This window comes from Chlorocebus sabaeus, chromosome 16, assembly GCF_047675955.1.
Source record: "Chlorocebus sabaeus isolate Y175 chromosome 16, mChlSab1.0.hap1, whole genome shotgun sequence".
Classification (NCBI taxonomy): Eukaryota; Metazoa; Chordata; class Mammalia; order Primates; family Cercopithecidae; genus Chlorocebus; species Chlorocebus sabaeus.
This window is the reverse complement of record NC_132919.1, coordinates 51994764-52008997: the sequence shown is the minus strand read 5'-3', so window position 1 is coordinate 52008997 and position 14234 is coordinate 51994764. Positions and strand designations below refer to the sequence as shown.

The window sequence follows — 14234 nt, the reverse complement described above, 5'->3', positions numbered from 1 at the left end:
ATGATTGCACACTGAGCTTGCTCTGACAACTTAAGAATGAAAAATTGAGACCCTGCCCTCCCAGGCACCACCTGCCAGGCGCTGAGGGTGTGGGGAAGTGGAAGGATGAAAGGCCAGAGCCCGTGATTTCCGACAGAAGGCTTGATTGCTCCAGAGGCTCAGACACTTGCCCTTCACCAGGCTGCCGCCGCCTCCTACCACCCTGGGGAGAGGGGGACTCTGCTGTCAGTCCTTTGGGCTAAATAATTTAGCCGCAGGATAGAACCTAGTCCTATAAAGCTGGTTGTTTCAGCGCTCCTCTCTTCTCCCAGGGTGAGGAGTGAACAAAGCTAGAATCCTCCAGAAAACACAGGAGCTGGCCCACATGGGAAGATCAGCTGTCTTTAGATTCCCTCCTTTCAGCAGAAACCCGAGTGAGTGGTGGGTGAGTTGCTAGGCAAAGCTGGCATATGCTGCATGCCCTACAGGTCTGAAATGAAAACCAGACCCAGGGCCAAGATGCTTTTGGTGCCTGGCATATCCATGTGGGGGCTTCCCATAGTCCCCAAAGGGAGCTCCTCCCAGGCAAAGCCTTCATCCGCACCACAGTCCAAGCACAGGTAGATGCCACCCCAGGAAGGATGGACCAGCTCGGGCTCCAAAGACCCTGTGTCCTTTAGCCCCTCCCGGAGAGGGCACACACCCGGAGGCCCCAGAGGTGGGATGGTGGGGATTGCTTGGCCTTGAGGGGCCTTAAAGATGCTGGCGGTGGTGGGGGTGGACAGGGGCATAAGAGGAGGAACTGAGGGTCGCTCTGGTTGGCAGAGCAGGGGTGAGCAGCCTGTTGGGGTCCTCCTTGCCCCCCTCCCCATCCCTGACCCCCAGAGCCCCAAAGGTTAGCTGAGGCCAGTGATGGGGTATTCCTGGGAACTGTTCTGACAGCAGCTTGACCTGGCCAGGAAGGCGGGGTCACTAGTATCATCCAGTTCCCCTCCTTAGAGCACAAGGGGAGCTAGATGAGAACTCAGCACTGACACGGTTTTTCCTGCTTGCCTGGGAACTGGGCTTTCACAGGGGCAATGGGTTTCTGCAATGATAGATGGCACGTGCAGCTTCCTGAGTGACTGGTGCGAGCCAGGCTTTACCAACGCGGCACTGCCCTATCTCACTCCAACCCTTCAGCCTTCCTACTATCATCTCCTTTTTTTTTTTCTTTTTTTTTTTTTTTTTTTTAAGACAGAGTCTTGCTCTGTCATCCAGGCTGGAGTGCAGTGGCACAGTCTTGGCTCACTGCAACCTCCGCCTCCTAGGCTCAAGTGATTCTCCTTCCTCGGCTTTCCGAGTAGCTGGGATTACGGGCATGGGCCACCACGCCCAGCTAATTTTTGTATTTTTGGTAGAGATGGGTTTTCTCCATGTTGGCCAGGCTGGTCTTGACCTCAGGTGATCCACCCACCTCGGCCTCCCAAAGTGCTGGGATTACAGGCATCAACCACCATGCCCGGCCTTATCTGTATTTTTAAAAGTGATGGAACAGTTTGCCCCAAAATTACACAGTTAAGTGGCAGATTCAGGAGCTGTGTCCAGTGTAACTTGGCCATTTCCAAGCCAGGATTGTGTCCTGTTGTCGCTCACACCTCCAGGCTGCAGGATCCTTGGGCTCTTCCACCTCCAGCCTGCAAATGTGGGTCTCCTTTTGCCATGGTTGGTCTGGTTATTTAAGGAACAAATACCCAACCACCTCCCCCTGTTTTAGGGCCAAGAGGCTGGTCTCCAGTGGTTCTCTGCTCAGGCTGGTGTTGCTCACCCACCCCTTCCAACGGCCCAGCTAAAGCCAGAGACCCCTGCAGCCCGGCGCCCTCAGAGGGCTAAGCGTTGGTGAAGGAGGGAGCTGGCGCCAAGTCCTCCCCTAGTCCTGTTCCCCCGCCTGGAGTGCCGGTGCCTGAGCTGGTGATGGGCACACAACTGGCCATTCGTTATCATTAGCCCTGGCATGTTGATTCTTTGCTTGGAAAAGAGTGTCATTCCCAGACAGCCACTGTGACGGATGGCCTCCACCTCCCAGTGTCAGAGCCAGAGCCACACATGGGGAGCAGGGAATGGCATGGAGCTTGGGGCGCCCTGGCCTCAGGGACATCTGGAGCCAGGTTCAGAGGTTAGAGACTTGTGGGGGCAGCTCTCCAGGAAGCAGCCCTGCCAAGGCACAGCTCAGCACTGGCACATGGGAAAGGCCTGGGGCCCATGCCTGGGGGAAGACCCTTCACCCTTGGCCCTCAGGGTCATGGCTCTGAGTATGTGTGCACAAGTCAGTATGTGGGCACCCAAAGGGATTAGGGAGGAGGAGTGTGCCGCGTGCAGTCTGGCCCTAGTGGATGCGTGTCCCCATACTCCTCATCCCTTCCAGGCCCTATAGAAGGGGATGAATGGGCTGAGGGTGGGGGCTTCTAGGCAGGGACCATTGGGCAGGGCCCTCCATGGCTCCTGAGAGCCTCTGTTCCAGCTCATGCCCTTATGGAGATGTCCCGCTGATGGTGGCCCAGGACCACAGGCCAGTTCCATAGCACTCCAGACCCAGCCAGTGCCTCCCTCGCCAGGTCAGGCTGCCGTGGGGGTCACAGCCCGAGGGCACTCAGAGCCCATTTGTCCTTGGGCTTTTCCAGAAGGATTGGTGCAGCGTCGCAGCTCCACCCTAGGTCTTCAGTGTCCCCATGCAAGTCAGGGCAGGTGACAGGGTTAGAGTGAGGAGTCCTGGACCGAAGTTGGTGGCAGAAGGGGGAAATCTTTCAAATCCTCAGCATTTCAGGTGCTTCCCAGGTGTGCACAGCCCACAGACACCTAGCACAGGAAACCCCCACTGAGACGCCCATAGAAATACAATGCCAGCCACCTGGGGAAACTTTTAATTTTTAGCGACATCTTGAAGTTCAATTCATTTTGATAAAATACTTAACGTATCAAAAATATCTTTTAACACGTAATCATGAAAAAAATGACAAGTGGGATACTTTACGTTCCTTTTCCATGCTGTCTTTTTTTTTTTCTCCGAGACAGAGTCTCACTCTGTCACCCAGGCTGGAATGCAGTGGTGCAATCTCAGCTCACTGCAACTTCCACCTCCTGGGTTCAAGCGATTCTCCTGCCTCAGCCTCCCTAGTAGCTGGGACTACAGGCGCATGCCACCACGTCCAGCTAATTTTTGTACTTTTAGTAAGGACGGGGTTTTGCCATGTTGGCCAGGCTGATCTCAAACTCCTGGCCTCAAGTAATCCGCCCACCTCAGCACTGGGCCACACACCCAGTCTTTGAAACCCGGTGTGTTTTACGCTTGAGCACACCTCAGTTTGAGCCAGCCATGTTCCAGTGCTCAGTAGCCTCGGCCTTGTGTGGCCCTGGTGGTCAGCACAGCTCTAAATGCTTCTCGGTGCTTCTCCGTCAGAGCCCAGTGGGTTTGTTGCCACCTTCAGGGAGAGCATGGGCAGCATTCAGGCTGCCCAGAAGTAGCCCTTGCTTAACTCCAGAGCCAGCGACGGGGATGAGGAAAACAGGAAAGCCACCAAGATGGACTCAGTGCCTCAGCATCTCATGCTCATGGGGAACCTTCATGTGTGCCCCCAGAGTGGAGGTGGGGGCTCCTGGGAGGGCTCTTTCTGCTCCCCCCTCTCCCCAACCAGGCCTGGAGAGCTCTGGCCTCTGTGCCCCAACTCCAGTGGTGCCTGGGAAGGTCACCCAACTCTCTCCAGCCCACACAGACCCCAGCATTCTGTAAGGAAGGCAGAGTCCTGCCCAGGCCTCACATGGCTCAGAGACCAAGGCAGCGCTGCCTGGGAGGACCTGGAAGGAGCTCATCCCTCTCCACACCTCCTGCTCAGCCAGCCCTTATGTTGATGCCCAAGGGTGTGTGTTCAGCACAGGAAGGAAGGAGCTGGCTGCTGACCACTCTCATCTTTCTGTCCCTGCCCACAGAGACCCAAGAGAGGTGAACTGGGGTTGCTGGTAGGACTACCGGAACGTGAGCATCAGGGCCCTGGGCTCCAGACACCTACTCATCCCTGTCTGGCCCCAAGAATAAGTCACCTTCAACTGCTACAAGGGCTTGGCCCAGTCACGGCTTCATCCCCCCAATAAGGCCCCCTTCTTCCCCCAGCCCCCCAGGGTGAGGTTCAGGAGGGCAGGGATATTCCGGAAGGGATGGATTTGGGAGAGATGCGGGTGTTTGTTGACTTTCATCCCCTTATAAACCAGCGCCACCTTTGCCATTTGGCAGGTGTTCAGAGTGGGTGGGCTCACCTGTCCTCCTCCCTGCCAAGGAGAGAGGCCGTGAGGACAGATGTGGAGGCAGTGCCTGCAGGGACTTCCTATCTGGCTCTTGCCAGGCTGAGACTATCTGGGGAAAGGCTGCTTCTGTTCGCTTCTCTTCTGACTGCTTTAGGAGCCTGAGAACTCAGATGTTGTAAGAACATATCTTGATGTGAAATTGCACCTTGACTGCCACACTTGATGTTGCTGCAAAGCCGATATTAACATGAACCTTGGCTTGTCCAGATGCCCATACAGTGGATGTGCCTCCTGGCAGCTCAGTCCTTGTGTAAATTTTACTTCTAGCCTCCTCAGAAAGGGAAGGGAGGCGACTTCTCTGACTGGCCTGTGGCTGCTCAGCACTCATGCCTGTTTTATCTCAGCTCCAAGACAATGACTTGTGTGCCTTCACTCTGTCTTCCTCACTCCCGCCCCAGGTGTCAGTGTGCGAGGGAGGGGAGCAGCTGTGGCCCAGGTGATTCAATGTGGCGAGGCCCACGTGTGGAGCTGAGATCCACTATCAGGACAAGCCTGTGAGCAGCCAGCAGCCGTAGCAGGCGGCCTCACAGGGCCTTAATGAGGCTCTGCCTATGGGTGTCCTCGGGGGCTCCCCTCCTCGTCTCCACCCCACATTGAGCTGCTCCTCCTAAACCGTGAGGATTCACAGCAGCCATAGACCTATAGGGTTGGAACGGCCCCGAAAGGTCCTCCCTGTCCTGTCTGACACCTGCTTCCCTTTTGGGACCCCCACCACGTGGCCTCCTACCCTCAGGCTTGGCCGCCTGCCGCGACGGGGATCTCATCATGTACCCCACAGCTAGTGTGCCTGATAACTAGCCTGTTCTTTGGTTGTAATTTGTCCCCTGTACTTTCCACCTGGACTCTGGTCCTCCAGACTCTGGGCTCCAGAAGGACAGGGCCCCTGTCTCAGTGTGCTGTCCCCAGACAGCCAGCATAGTACCAGGGAACACTCAGTCCCTTGTTGTTGAAGGAATGAACAGTCCAGTTGGGCCCATGGGTGACACAAGACAAATGCGGTGGCTTTTGCGTTGGCTTTTACTCAGATATTAAGAGAGAAGTCTCTGGCCACCCCTTGTCATTTTGTAGCTGAGCCTTCCGAGGCCCAGCAGCCGCACGTGTGACCTATGTCAGCCTCCTCCTCTGTCCTCCCCTCTGCCTCCTCCCAGCTTCTCACTGCCGCTCTGCACCACTCAGCAGGACTCCTGGTGTAGAATTGTGGGTGGATGTGGACGCGAATGTTCTGGGCACTGCGTGTGATAGGCTCTTGGGGAACTGCAGACCCTGCTGGGGGCCGACCCCCCACACATCTGACTGTGAAGTCCTGGGTGTCTGGCCCTTAGCGTGCCTGGGGAGCACTTTCTGTTCTGTCCCGCCTCCACGCCCGTCTGCCCTCCCACGCAGCCTCCACGAGGTGGGCGCAGGCTGTCTCCGCTTCTGTGGCCGAGCCCTGGGCGTCAGTGTGGCTCTCGGAGCCCTGTTCCCCACCGCGCATCCTGGCAGGGTCTCCACAACCTGTCATCCTTGTTTCATCTTGATTTATGATCAGACCTAATGAGTTTTTGGAGCAGCTGTCTCCCAGGGATGCGGCGATCAATCTAGGAGATGGCTGTTGAACTCTGCTCCTCCCGCAGCCAGGGGAGGCAGGGAGGGGCCAGACAAAGGGGTGGGGTCACAGGGGCCTGGCCAGGTGCACAGTGGGGGTTAAGCCTCGTGCCATGGTCCCAGCAAGGTCAGGGCCCTGACCTCCCCTTCCTCCCTTCCTCCCTCCTTTCCTTCTTTTCTCCCTTCCCTCCCTTTCCTCCATCTCCCAGGGGAACTAGAGGTTCTAGATGGTGCTAGTTTCTTTTGAATTTGCTGGTTTGGAGACCAGGCTGGAGCAGTTCCCTTCACTCTCTACTCCCAGGGGACAGATCCCAGCCCCTGCCTTCATATCCTCATGGTGGTGGGGAACCAGAGGGCCCTGCCCCCTCCCCAGGTAGCTGGGTTTACCTTCTGCCCCGACTGGGGCCATTTGCACTGGGAAGCTGGTCCTCACCCCTGTTTTCGGGGCATGGCTCTTCTAGAGCCACCTGCCCTTCCCGCATGTGCTCCTCACCATGGCAGCCTGTCCCTTTCCTGGTGTGTGAACGCCCTGAGTGCAGGTCGGGATTCATGGGTGAATGACCCACCCCTGCTGAGTGTGCACTCGGTCTGCTCAGCCCCAGAGCTGCTGGCGTCTCCATGCAACCGAGCTGCCACACAGCTGGGTGAGCTTTTGACAGCAGTGCAGGGTGTGACCAAGGGGAGCTCACGAAGGCCCGCACGGCCCTGCAGCTGCACCTGCCCCATCAGGTGTTTATCCCATTTTCTAACACTCTGGAATCACCTCCCAAGAGCTTCTAGCATCTGCTTCTGACTCCCAAGCGGCAGCAAACATCCAGCCCATGAAGGTAGACTTGGTTTTTGCAAATAGACTTGTTTAAGACAATCAAAAGAACCAAATGGGTGACTAATCTAGGTAATCTAGGTAGTGGCATTAGGAGGTGAACCTAATTATGGCTAGAAGATCGTGAAATCATTTTTTTAATTACCCATAGCCGTGACTTTGTTCTTTTTGTTTATTTGCTTTGTTTTGTTTTGTTTTGTTTTTTGATAGTGGAGTCTCACTCTGTCGCCCAGGCTGGAGTGCAGTGGCACAATCTTGGCTCACTGCAACCTCTGCCTCCCGGGTTCAAGCAATTCTTCTGCCTTAGCCTTCCGAGTAGCTGGGATTATAGGTGCACACCACCAAACCCATCTAATTTTTAGTAGAGACAGGGTTTCACCATGTTGGCCAGGCTGGTCTCAAACTCCTGACCTCAGGTGATCCGCCTGCCTTGGCCTCCCAAGGTGCTGGGATTACAGGCGTGAGCCACCGCGCCCAGCTGCCGTGGTTTTGTTCTAGCTTAAGGTTCTAGAAGTTGTTCCACATCACTGTTGGTGTCAAAGGCACCTCTTCCCAAGACAGCTGCTCTGGAGGACGCCAATTAGAAGGTGTACATTTCGGGGGATGCGTGTGTGTGTACAACCGTCTCATTTCTTTGGAAACCTACTTTGTAAATTGGTTTATTTACCGTGAGGAAATCTCACAGGCAGGGCTGTAAGGAGAGCTGCCCTTCTTTGGAGATATGAGGCTGGGGAGTTAGAGGAGCAGAGAAGCATGAGCTGTGTTCAGGGCAGGAGGAAGCAGTGGCAGGGATGCTCACGTCCAGACAGCTGACCTCTTCCTGCCTTCTTGCCTGCTTGCTCACCAGACCCAGGGCCCAGGGCCGAGTGACAGACAGCTGGAGGAATTCTCCACTTGCCTTTTTCTTTTTTTTTTTTTTTTTTTTTTTTTTTTTTTTTTTTTTTGAGACGGAGTCTTGCTCTGTAGCCCGGGCTGGACTGCAGTGGCCGGATCTCAGCTCACTGCAAGCTCCGCCTCCCGGGTTTACGCCATTCTCCTGCCTCAGCCTCCGGAGTAGCTGGGACTACAGGCGCCCGCCACCTCGCCCGGCTCGTTTTTTGTATTTTTAGTAGAGACGGGGTTTCACCGTGTTAGCCAGGATGGTCTCGATCTCCTGACCTCGTGATCCACCCGTCTCGGCCTCCCAAAGTGCTGGGATTACAGGCTTGAGCCACCGCGCCCGGCCACTTGCCTTTTTCTAAGTTCATGCCACCCTTGGCCAGGGCCAAGTGCCAGGTCTCAAGGTGGTGCCTCGAGATGGCAGTGGCAGTGCAGGATTTGAATCTTGCCCTACAGCAGCTGCCCCCGTTGCCCTGACCCTCGTGCCCCACTTATGGTGGCAAAACAGTCTGCTGCAGCCTCCTGAATAACAAATCACCAGGTGCCCCTGGGCCCAGTCTGGCCTCTGTACCCCCACCCCATCCTGCTCAGCTCTGCTCTGTAGCCCTTTCTGGCTCACAGGGACTCCACCTCCAGCGTATCTGCTCTCTCCCCGGTACCCTCCCCCCCGCACATCCTGCCCTGGCACACCTCCTGTGGGGTGCATCTCTCGCATAGCACTGCTGGGCACACCCCCCTCTACCCAGCCTCAGAAATCTCTGGGGCGAGCAGATTGCTCGGGGTCCTGAGCTGTCCCACAGCTGTCCTGTGCCATCCATCCCCAGTGGGTAAAGCTGGAGGCAACTCCCTGGGCTGAGACTGGAAGGAGGAAGTAGGCCGCCGCTTCCCCTTGACTGACCAGGGTTGGGACAATTTGTGATGCCGAGGGAGGAGTCCCCAGGCCCTCAGAGTCAGGAGTGGCGGGGACTGGAGCGGGTGGTGAGAGGCAGAAACAAATCATCTTCTTTGCTGGCAATGTTCTCAGGCCGGTTTCAACGCTCCCTTCCTCCCCTCCTGTCCCCGACAGTGTCAGGCAGTTCTGATTAAAAGTAATAGATGAAGATTCCATCCCACTCCCAAGTGTCGTTGTGGGAAGACATTGCCTGGTTTCCTGTGGGTCCCATCAGAGCCACCTCTTCCTTCCAGGAGTCAGGGAGTGGGCCTGGCCCAAAGGGGACCATGAGGTCCCCAGCTTCCCACTTGCAGAAGAGCCCTGGGGCTCTGCGGGGGCCCCCAGACAGGAGCCACCGAGCTGCGATCTGGCCTCTTTGGCCACTGCCCCTTCACACTTGCCTGTGCTGCTCACCAAGAAATGTCACGTGTCCCCGTGGGCTTCACCTGAGGGGTGAGGGCACAGGCTAGAGAGGCTGTCAGATATGCTCTGAACAGAGAGAGCAGGGCTTGGTCAGCTTCCGAACAGACACGGACACCGGTGGTCTCCGTGTGAGTAGCTAACCGTGGTTCTGGGTAGCCCGGAGAGCAGAAGCCAGAGACAGAAAGACCTGAGTGCCATCTCCTCAGAGCGCTGGGAATGCACCCCCTTGTGCCTGGGGTGCACAGGCTGCCTCTGCGGAGCTCAGCCTGGAGGGTGTGCCGTGAGCCTGTCTCCAGTGGCAGCCCGGAAGGAGGACCACCATAAAAGGCTGCGAAGTGAGGCCAGCCTGGTCTCCATTAGCAATGCAAGCTGTTTGCTCTGAACAGATAGGCCATGGGCCCCCTTCCACTTCCACAGAGAGTCCCCTGTCCCCTAGCTGCGCTGCCAGGCCCAGGAAAACAGAGCCACATGCCACCTGCCTCCAGCCTCGGTGTCAGCAGCCCAGGACTTGGCAATCCGCAGCCTTGGTCCTTGGTGCTGTTTCTGCCCCGGCATGACCACTGGCAACTTCCTGCCTGCCCTCGGCCCCTACGTACCCACCTGTCTGCCCAGGGCTCCCAGCACTCCTGCCTTTTGGCTTCGGCTGTGTCTAGCAGATGCCCTCGGCCCAGGAGGACACCTTCTCCCAAACACTCCATGCCCTTCTGCGTCTACCCCCAGCTCCCCAGCCTCACATTCCTCAAACCAAGGGAGAGAGTGTGACCCTGTGTCCTGACCCAGCCTGCTCCCTGCCAGGAAGCTGGCAGAGCCCCTGAGAGCCCTGGGGGGCCGATGAGGGAGCCAGGCAGTGCCTGCGCCAGGATTCGCCCTCCTCTAAGAAGACAGAGTGCTACCTCTGCAAAGCCAGACCACCCTGCCCCTGGCCCCACTGCAACCCAGCCCCTTGCTCAGCAGGGAGAGGGGAGAACAGGACAGAGACGGATGCGGGACCTTCCTCTGAGGAGCAGCCGCTGTTGAGCCACCCAAGAATAGGGCTGCCTGAATGTGCATTGAATGACTCTTTCTCATGGGGCTATAGGCCCTGCAAAGGCACCCCCCAGACGAGAAACTCAGGGTAGGGCTGTGCCTGTCTGCACTGGCTGACTCCCCTCTCTCGTTTCCCAGCTTTCGCCGTCATGATTGTGCTGGCCCTGGTCCGCATCGGGCATGGACAAGGGGAGGGGCACCCGCCCCTGGCCGACTTCTCGGGGGTCCGGAACCTGTTTGGGGTGTGCGTCTACTCCTTCATGTGCCAGCACTCCCTGCCATCCCTCATTACCCCAGTCTCCTCCAAGCGCCACCTCACAAGGCTGGTGTTCCTGGACTACGTGCTGATCCTGGCCTTCTACGGCCTCCTCTCTTTCACCGCCATCTTCTGCTTCCGCGGCGACAGCCTCATGGACATGTACACCCTCAACTTCGCACGCTGTGACGTCGTGCGCCTGACCGCTGTGCGCTTCTTCCTGGGCCTCTTCCCCGTCTTCACCATTAGCACCAACTTCCCCATCATTGCCGTGACCCTGCGCAACAACTGGAAGACACTCTTCCACCGCGAGGGCGGCACGTACCCGTGGGTGGTGGACCGCGTCGTGTTTCCCACCATCACCCTGGTGCCGCCTGTGCTGGTGGCCTTCTGCACCCACGACCTGGAGTCGCTGGTGGGTATCACAGGGGCCTATGCGGGCACTGGCATCCAATACGTCATCCCCGCCTTCCTGGTGTACCACTGCCGCAGGGACACCCAGCTGGCCTTTGGCTGTGGGGTCAGCAACAAGCACAGGTCCCCTTTCCGCCACACCTTCTGGGTGGGCTTCGTGCTGCTCTGGGCTTTCTCCTGCTTCATCTTTGTCACGGCCAATATCGTCCTCAGCGAGACCAAGCTCTGATGGCAGGACAGGCAGGTCTAGTGATGGCAGGCATAGGGGCCCCAGCCCCACCCCTCGCCCGCAGAGCCCAGATTTAGTTGCTCCCGGGTCTTCATGGGGCAGGTGGGACTGCGGCTCTAGGGGAAACCCCCTTTCCAGCTGGGGGTCTTCTCCCCACCCCACCTTCCACCCAGTCCGCACCTGTCCTCACTCCCCCAGGCAGCTCTCCCACCAGGTCCTCCTGCCTGGGTGACACATGGCTGCTCCCAAGTTCTAGGACTCATTACTGGAATCACACCCCTCTCCTACATCTTCCAACATGTTCACCCCCCACCCCACCTCCACGGCGGGCTCCTCCCTGCACGGTGGGAGATGCAGTGCTGGCACTGCCATCATTTGTCCCAGACCCATGGCCCTCCCCTCTCCAGCCCTGTCCTGCGTCCTTGTCTAAGAAACCTCCACTAGCAACTGCTGCCTCTTCAGAGGCGAATCCCAGGCTGGAAGCATCCTAGCCAGGCCAACCTGTGACAGCAAGGCCCACCCTCCCACCAGGCCTGGGAGGCGCTAGGTGCCACCTCAGAGAGGGCCTGGCTGGCCCCATGACCAGAACAAGAAGTGCTAACTGGTACCAGAGTCCCCAGATAGAGCTGCGAGGGCTCTCGCTGTGGGCGTGAGCTCCGGAGTAGCAGGCTGGATGGAGTGTCCCTTCTATAGGGACACAGCCGCCTGCCAGCTGGGCCTAAAGTCTGGAGCTTGTCCCTGAAAGGGACCGTCTGCTGCCCTCGCTGCCCCGTTGGCGCCCTCAGGGCCTCTCGCAGTGCGGGTGGTCCTACTAGAGGGCAGCCATCCCCACCTGGCACCGCAGCGGCTTGGCAGTGACATGGCAGTGGGAGGGCTCTGAGGTTCCCACCCTGACCACGGTCAGGCTGCCCGTGCTCCCATTCCAACGCTAAAGGCAGCTCCCTTAGGGGCTGGGTGTGGGTGCTCAGTGTTCACACTATGTCCTTTGGGCAATGTGGGGTTGGATGGGGCCCCCACTGCCGTTCCCATGGAAGGAGACCAGGTCCCTAGCCACCTCCCACTTAGCCATGCACGCACTTGCTGGGCTGGCCTCCTAGGAAACACAGGTGACTCGAATGAACTCTGTATTTTCAACGTGCCTTCTACTGCTTCAGGACCTGGGGGTCCCCCTGACCCTCACTGGCTTGCCCCCAGCCCTGGGCCTGGTCCCGCCTGTCCTGGAGCCGCCTCTCTGGGGTGGGTCTCAGGCCCGACCCCTCCCTCTTTTGAGTTCAGTGCCTTGCTCAGCCCCTCCCCTGTATCTCAGCATCTTCAGACCTCTGACAGAGCGACGATGTAGGGTCTCCTGGGGCCCAGGGGTCTCAGGGTCAGGGGGATGTGGGATTTGCAGGGAACGCGGGGAGTCCACAGGCTGCGCCACCTCTGCCCTGGCAGCTGAAGCCTGGGAGAGTTCCTGTGCGGTGTAATTGGCCTCAGCCCACTTTCTCTCTGCCGACGCACCTCGGCGGTTCTCACAGCTTGTCCCCACGCGTCATTTTCCATCCACGGGAAAAAAAAAATGCCCCTTCTCCATCTGCCATTGCGGCTTCCTCCCAGGAGACCCCTCAGGATAGGTAGAGCAGGGGCCTGCAGTGGTCAGGCCAAGAGCAAGGAAGACCTGGCTGCACCCCTGTGGCTGAAAACTCAAAACATCTGGAATTACTGTTCTCCAGTTATGTTCCCTCTTGCTTAAAGACAAAGTTGATTAAATCATCCTGCCACCCCAGACTCCAAACCAAATCTTGGACGAAAATTCATGAGCTTCATAAAGCCCAGGTTAATTTATGTGACAGTCTGGAACCGCCCAGCCATGGAATCAGTGGCCATGTTCCCCGCCACCTCTGAGCTGGGGCAGCCCCGGCCCTGGAGGGAACTGGCCCACAGTGACCACATCACTGCTGCCAAGTGGGGACCCTCACCACTGCTGTTGTCTAGCTGCTTTGCTCCTCAGTGTCCTCCTGCTGTAAGTCAGATGAGGTCACCTTCCTCTCCATCAATGCCAGGCTTCTGCCGCTGACGGCCAATGGGGCTTGGGGCCAGGGGCAGAGAACCCCAACAGCAAGACAGCCCCGGGTGATGCTGGCTCTCCACGTGCATCAGGCACATTTCACTGCAGCCATCATCAACTTGGCAAAGTAGGCAAGTTCAGCTTGTGGTTTCCATATTGCAGATGGGCCCCCGAGGTCAGTGGTGGGGAGAGCAGAAGAGGATGCGAGCCCAGCCTGGCCCAGGAGCAGGTGTCGCTGTGGAGGAAAGCTTAAACTCAGCAGCCTCTACCCAACATCTGCCACCTGCATGGCCCCAGATGCCCCCAGGGCAGACCAGGTCAAGGTGGTAGTAAACTTTCTTTGCCTCCCTCCCCGCAGAAGCACCAGACCCACCTGAGCCCCAGAGCCTCGTGCCAGCAGCTCCTGGCTGTTCCTCACCTGAGGCTAGAGCAGCAGCTGCTGGCTTATAGATGGGGTGGATCGCAGGTGACAGACTGGGAGGCACTGCTGGGTGGTGGGGGTGGGCAGTGGCACCATGATGGGCCCTTAGCCACACAGCCGTCCTCACCACGGGGCCAGGAGTAGCCTTGGCAACAGGCAGAGGCCAGAGTCAGAGTGGTGGGGAGGACAAGGGCTGCTGCCCCGCTCCTGGAAAGCCACTGCGGAGGGGCAGTGGCTGGCAGTGCCAGGCCTGGGGGAAGTGGAAGCGTCCTGTGTGGGGCCATATTCCCAAGCAAGGGTGACCCATGGTTAAGGGCCACTGGAAAGTTGGAGAGAGCTTGGGATCTCTTCCACCTGGGGCCGATGGTGTTGATTGCGACTGGAGGGGTAACCTCCGCTGAGTGTCATTATATGCCAGGCATGGCATTGGGTACTTTCTGCGTGGACCAGGCAGCTGGGCCTGCCATTTGCAGGAGCGAGCCTCCGTGGTCTGTCCTTCCTCATTTGTAAAGTGGGGTAACAGCAGCTACGTCACTGGCCAGTTGTGGGGTTTAAAGTGCTGAGCTTAGTGCCCAGCACAAAATGCTCAATAAAGCTACTCAGTGACACCTGTTTCCCACATCACTCGCCAGACTAACTACTTGTAGCCAGGGACCCCCGACTCATTAGGACTCCTGACACCTACTTGGTTTATAGCCTCCTAATGAGTTGTCACTAGATTGCAATTCGGAAACAGAAGATTGGTCTGAATTATCTGGAGTCTATAGGGCTTTGGGGGTAGGGGTTGTCTCTCGTTCCCCAGTCCCCTAGGAAACTTGAGGACAGTCCTTCCCTTTCAAAGAGCAGGACAGGCTAGGCTGGAGGGTCCTGACTGAAGACATCAGCCT

At 57.8% G+C, this 14234-nt stretch overlaps 1 protein-coding gene across 6 annotated transcripts in view; it reads left to right on the top strand.

The window, feature by feature from the left end:
* Positions 1-14234, top strand: part of TMEM104 (transmembrane protein 104) — a 68793-nt gene that overhangs the window by 49790 nt on the left and 4769 nt on the right. For 5 of the 6 annotated variants that reach the window (XM_037993039.2, XM_008011826.3, XM_008011827.3 and 2 more), the window contains one exon: positions 10119-13953. In XM_037993039.2, coding sequence (XP_037848967.1) covers positions 10119-10879 — 761 coding nt within the window. In that variant the 3' untranslated portion in view covers positions 10880-13953. Of the gene's footprint in view, positions 1-10118; positions 13954-14234 lie in introns of those variants that run through there. The other variant, XM_073005053.1, reaches the window with a different exon arrangement.